Source organism: Nicotiana tabacum, chromosome 20, assembly GCF_000715075.1.
Source record: "Nicotiana tabacum cultivar K326 chromosome 20, ASM71507v2, whole genome shotgun sequence".
NCBI lineage: Eukaryota > Viridiplantae > Streptophyta > Magnoliopsida > Solanales > Solanaceae > Nicotiana > Nicotiana tabacum.
The window spans coordinates 100,126,993-100,133,633 of NC_134099.1; the positions used below are offsets into that span (position 1 = coordinate 100,126,993).

The following is a 6,641-nucleotide window of genomic DNA, read 5'->3' on the forward strand; positions in this document are numbered from 1 at the left end:
TCACTAATCACTAAAAACCAAACAAAAAAACCAACTTTTGCGCTTCACGGGTGTGCAAACAAGTGTGTAAAGAAAGCTCCTTTGATAATCATATGATCTGTGCTGTTCACTTCGGCTCCTATTCTTCTGCCTACATTGGAAAAATGTCAGCTGCCTAGGCCCTAACTAGTACTCCATCAACTTCATTTAATTACACTAAACACTCTTAACATGATTCATATACTCCGTGTATTTTCGAATCAAGCACTTGCATCCTTTGTATTACAAAAATCCTATACTTTTTCTCTACGAGGTATATCCGCAACAAAGTATATTAAAATATAATAATTAAAAAATAAATTAAATTTACAAATTAAAAAGTTTGTACCTATTTATTTCTACAAAATTTTAAAAAGAGAAGCTACAGTTCACCTTTTTTATTTTTTATTAAAGCCGCCTTGAGATGAGGTGTTGGGGGAGGCGGGGGTTGGCACAATTTACTTTGGAAACCATCGTATGAATCCTTTCCAACTTATCATGTGAGGCCACAATTTACTAGAAAACTATCATATGCAGAGCATTGCCAACTTAATTACCATATGAAATCATAGTTTACTCTGATACTATCATATGCATATTCTTAACTTATCATATGAAGCTGCACTTTATTTGGAAACTATCATATGCATATAAAATCAACTCTGTCTTGACAGGTACTATAAATTACAGAATGGCTTGTTTATTATTATACTCTCGCTGCCTACTTAGAACGGTATATGCAATCCATATCTTTTTGCTGCCAAGATTTGCTCACTGCTTATACACTAATTAGTAGTACTTTTTAAATGGTAATTTGTAATCAAGCTGTCATCTCAAGAGTTGAGATCATTTTTGTTCATTTGCATTAATGCATCCATTGCCAAATTGGTAGCCAATCTATCTTCTCAAGAATTGTAGGACATTTTTGGCCGTATCATTAACGCATCGTTCCAAATTTAACCATATGACACATCAACTGCAGCTTCACTGGTCTTAATTACATAATAGTTACATAATTTTCCTTCCTATTTCTCTTTGCCATACTTAAATACTCAATTTCAACCTGCCTGTTTTGCTTCTCTTTCAGCCACTACATCCCCAAGAAAATGATTTTGCCCTATATTTTCTTGATTCTTTTGGCTGCACACCCCTTTTGTGTCAGCCCTGCACATACAACAAATAGTAACAAAAACATATTCATATTAGCAGGCCAAAGCAACATGTCCGGCAGAGGAGGGGTAGTGAATAACAAATGGGATGAGTACATTCCACCTGAATGTCAATCCAATCCAAGAATTCTTAGGCTAACAGCTGAACTTCTATGGGAAGAAGCAAAGGAGCCAATGCATCAAGATATTGATTATTATGCAGTTTGTGGGATTGGTCTTGGCATGTCATTTGCTAATTCAGTCTTGAAAAATGAACCAAAAATAGGTGTGATTGGTTTAGTGCCATGTGCTGTTGGTTCCACAAATATTAGCCAATGGTCTAAAGGATCTTCTTATTACAATCAGATGTTAAAAAGAACTCAGACTGCGTTACAAGGTGGTGGGACAGTTCGAGCACTTTTGTGGTATCAAGGAGAGAGTGATACTTTGGATCTTGAGGATGCAAAATTGTATAATTCAAGATTGCAGAAATTCTTCACCGATGTGCGCAATGACTTGTATGCACCTTCCCTCCCTATTATTCAGGTAATTTCAACATTTTCTTTACATTATTAGTGTGTATGGTTATTTTGAGCGTTCCATTTTATGTGACAAGTATGAGGATCAAACTACCTAATTTAGAAAGCTAGTGTCACGATCCGGATTTCCCACCATCGGGAGTCGTGATGACGCCTACTATTGGAGCTAGGCCAGCCCAGTATTAATACATTGCTGATAACATTCGCAACAATATAAATAAAACGAGACAAATAAATAAAAGCGGAAGTCTTTAAATTTAGATAACTGAAATCAAATGCGGAAGTCTAAATACATCTCTACCCAGAGTCTGGTGTCACTAACTCACGAACTACTAGAGAGTACTACAAACAAGGTTTGAATAAAAGATATTATGCTTTGTTCCGATACAAAAGGGAAACAATCTAAGTAAAATAGGAAGGGACTCCGGCCTGCGGACGTCAGCTAGGCTACCTCGAAAGTCCCTGGACTGAAGTCAGCTCCCGATCAAATCCTACTGCTGAGGTCCAAAAGCTGCTCCTGGATCTGTGCAAAAAGTTGCACAGAGTATAGCATCAGCACAACCGACCCCATGTGTTGGTAAGTGCCCAGCCTAACCCCGACGAAATAGTGACGAGGCTAGACAGAGCCTACCAAAAACAACCTGTGCAGACATATTCAATAAAAGGGAATACACAGAATTTAAACAGCTAAGAGGGAGGGGGGAGCATGCTATGGGGGTGTAGCAGTTCAGATATAAAGTCAACAGATAGAGAAGTGAAACTGTACAATAGCAAAAGTTAAGGAGAACAGGTTAATCGACAGTTGCACGACATCAACCTTCGTGATTTTACTCTCGTTCTCACCAAAACAATCATATAAGGTACACGGCATTAACCTTCGTGCTCTTCCTCACATAAACTCTCATATTAAGGCACAGAATGACCCTTCGTGCATAAATATTCAAAACATGGCACGGTATGACCCTTCGTGCATAAATATTCAAAACATGGCACGGAATGACCCTTCGTGCATAAATATTCAAAACATGGCACGGAATGATCCTTCGTGCATAAATATTCAAAACATGGCACGGTATGACCCTTCGTACTTTTACACTCTTTCCTCACAATAACAAACAATGCACGACATCACCCTTCGTGCTTTATCGCTCTTCCTCACCCAAACAACAATCACAAACAAAGGGGCAAGGGAGTGAACGAATAATAATAGGAATCCCGGTAAAGGAACACAATTAAACAGTTAAATCTCGGGAAGGGAACAAAATCAATAAATTCCAACATCCCGGCAAGGGAGGTAATCAACAAAGCAACAAACATCCCGGCAAGGGAAAAATTCAATAACTCTTTCTCTTTCCATCACTTTTACTTCTCATCTCACTTTACCACCTGATCCAATGCTCCAAAGGGTTTCAATCATTTCTTATACTTTCACGCTTTATAATATAACTCGAGCCAATGCTCCAAGAATGTACAACTCATAATTCTTCCTCAAACTCTTTACATTATATGAAATTTATCAATTTAAAAAGGAAGAGATATCACAAAATCCGAATAAACACAAATAAGACTCACGGTCATGCTAGACTCCGGTGTATAGATACTCGTCACCATGCCTATACACCATACTCAACAATTAGCAAATAGCAAACAACACTCTAATCCTATTCCCTCAAGCCAAGGTTATTACCTCGGTCCAAAGAATAGCAATCAACCCTCAAATATCGCCTTTCCTTTATAATCCGACTCCAGAACAACGATATCTAGGCATAATTAATTCAATAATATCAATGAAGACTCGATAACAAAATCCCGTAGCTTAGATATGAAGTTCCTAGCATTCTTCCAAAAATACCAAAATTCGACCCCGGGCCCACACGATCCAAACACGAGGTTCGGACCAAAACCCGATTACCCATAACCCCACGAGTTCAAATATATAATTTATTTTAAGACCCGACCCCAAATTGAAGTTGAATCACTCAAAATTCCCAAAAACCTAACTCCAACCAAAACTCCTAATTTCTACTCTAAATTACATGATTTAAGCTTAGGAACTCAATAGTTAATGATGGAAAATGAAGAAAATAAGTGGGAATTTACTAACCCAAGTGGTCTTGAAGAATGGGGGCTTCAATGGACTCCTAAGTGCTTGGGGAAGAAGAAAGCTCGTGAGTTTTTGAATGAGTCCCGTAGCTACTGTTTCTGAAGTTTTAAAAATTTAATTGGGCGAAATTTGCTCTATGCGATCGCGGAAGAGGGAATGCGATCGCATAGGGTTAAGAAAATTGGCTATTGCGATCGCAGGACTTCTATTGCGAACGCATAGAAGAAACAGGCCTCCTTCCGGATTTTTGGCTTTTATACTTTGCGATTGCGAAACAGATAATGCGATCGCATTAAACGAAGGGTGGCTACTTTACGCGATCGCAGGAGACTTTATGCGATCACATTGAACAAATGGGGTACCTGGGATTTTAACCCTATGCGATCGCGGAAGGCCTATGCGATCGCATAGCACTGGGTATCAGAATACCAGGACTGAAAACTTCTGCAATTATTCCAAGTTCTAAAACACTCCGACACACCTCCGAAACACTCCCGAGCCCTCGGGGCTCCTAACCAAACACACACACTAACTCAATAACATCCTACGAACTTACTCGAGCGATCAAATCGCCAAAATAACATCAAAATCAATGAATCAAGCCTCAAAATCATCATTTTTCTTCAAACTTCATAAACTTTCAAATTTAGAGTTTTAAGTTCGAAACACGTCAAACGACGTCCAATTTCAACCAAATTTCACAGAAAGCGCTTTAACCACATATAAGACCTGTACCGGACGCCGGAACCAAAATACGGGCCCGATACCAACGCTTTCTAATTCATTTTCATTTCAAATTTCCAAATAAATTTCAGAAAAATAATTTCTTTTAAAAATTCATTTCTCGGGCTCGGGACCTCGGATTTCGGTTCCGGGCATACGCCCGAGTCCCATATTTTTCGACGGACCCTCCGGGACCGTCAAATCACGGGTCCGGGACCGTAAAATCACGAGTCCGGGTCCGTTTACCCAAAATGTTGACCAAAGTCAACTTTAACCATTTTAATGCCACAATTTACCAAATTTCACATAATTTAACACATAAGCTTTTCTGGCTACGCACGCAAATCGAGGCATCTAAATGTGGGGTTTTCAAGGCCTCAGAAGCACGGAAAAAGAGAGAAAACCGGTGATGACCCTTTGGGTCGTCACAGCTAGCCTCATCAATTCTAATCAAGATAGTAGAATCTTTTTTTTTTAGAATATTCTTGGGTTTTTTTTTCTTCAAAAAAATAGAAAATAATACTCGTAGTATCTAATTGGTAAATACATAGATGATTTCTTGGGAATTAGAACAAGAGATATAGAAAATACCAAAAAAAAAAAAAAATTTAAAAAATCCTAACTAACTTTTGAATTACATAGAAGAGACCCAATTAAGAAAGGAGATTAATGGTGTTCACTTTAGATATGATTATATGAATAAGATTTTATTCATATATAAAAAATCATTAACTTATGAGTCACTTTTTAGGAAATAAATCGGAGATATATTAGATCAAAGTAAACAATATCTTGCAACTATAATAAAGATTAGACTATCACATTAAGTGCCGGCTAATAATTAACAAGTATATAATTTATGTTTCTTGTTCTTTATGAATAGTAAGTATATTACTTATAGTATTTAATATTTAGAATAGCATTCAAATAAATTTTTATCCTATTATTTATTGTATATAACTTAAAGCATAGTCGAGTTTGAATTTCTTTTGAATGTATTTAGCTCGCTAGTTGACGCTTTACTCTTTATCTTTCCCTGTGATTTGGGCTTTGTTGTGGATGAACAGGTGGCATTGGCAACAACACTGGGGCATTATAAGGAAATTATCAGACAGGCCCAGTTGGGTATTCACCTTAAAAATGTGAAAACAGTTGATGCTAATGGGCTCAAAGTAGGCCCAGATTATGTGCATCTCAGTACTCCAGCAGAGGTCCAGCTTGGACAGATGTTGGCTAATGCATTTCTGAAATTTGGTTCAGAAAACGAATAGATTTGTTTCCAACTGCTCTATATACTACAGTTGGTAATTATGTTTGGAAATTATAATCTTGTCTGTGATAACGATAATAAAAAAATGAGGTCGTCACCATTTATGCAACAAGTTATTAAGGTCACTTAGCTTGCATATTTTTAATAATGAGGTCTATTGTAAATCTTTCTTTATTTACAATAAAGTTAATATTTTTTTCTATCATACTGAGACTATTCGATTATATAAAAGTCTCACGTTGGACAATAACAACAATAATAATAACAATAACAAATTCAATGCAATTTCATAAGTGGGGTCTGGGAGGGCGATTGTGGCGTCTAATTAATTGTTTAACATGTTCTAATTTAGATGCACATGCACGAAAAAGGAGGTAGAGATAAAAGGACACCATAAGTCGCAATGTGAAATATTTTGTAAATATTGATCGGCATATGTCAAAACAGCAGGTAGAAGACAGAGATTGTAATTGGACAACCGGAGGTGTAATGGGACTGTGTATTTCAACTCTAATACTGTAAAACACAATCACATCTACAGGCAGATTGCCCATCCTCCAGAAATTCAAAATCACCGACCACCGACCAAAAACATAGTTTTCACAATGTCACACAAATCACTACTAGAAATTCGGTAAAAAACGACCACATATAGCGACCAACGTTGGTCGCTTATCTCAATATACCGACCAAAACGCGTCCAAACAGACTTGGTAGCTATATTAGTGGTCCCTTTACCTTAGCGACCAAAGTTGGTCGCTAATTAGTCGCTTAGCTAAAATGACCAAATGTTCACTGTGAACAAAATACTGACCAACTTTGGTCGGTACAATATTTTA

At 37.3% G+C, this 6,641-nt stretch overlaps 1 protein-coding gene across 1 annotated transcript; it reads left to right on the forward strand.

The window, feature by feature from the left end:
• Window positions 1-748: 748 nt before the first annotated feature.
• LOC107804785 (putative carbohydrate esterase At4g34215) lies at window positions 749-6,007 on the forward strand. Its single transcript, XM_016628719.1, has 2 exons — window positions 749-1,712; window positions 5,600-6,007. The coding sequence occupies exons 1-2, from the start codon at window positions 1,125-1,127 to the stop codon at window positions 5,801-5,803; spliced, it is 792 nt and encodes a 263-aa protein (XP_016484205.1). The 5' UTR covers window positions 749-1,124; the 3' UTR covers window positions 5,804-6,007.
• Window positions 6,008-6,641: the final 634 nt, after the last annotated feature.

Excerpts from the sequence above, each read along its gene's own strand:
- LOC107804785 (XM_016628719.1), top strand. The coding sequence starts at position 1,125 with ATGATTTTGCCCTATATTTTCTTGATTCTTTTGGCTGCACACCCCTTT. Across the intron at positions 1,713-5,599 it reads CTTCCCTCCCTATTATTCAG|GTGGCATTGGCAACAACACT; the intron begins GTAATTTCAACA and ends GTGGATGAACAG.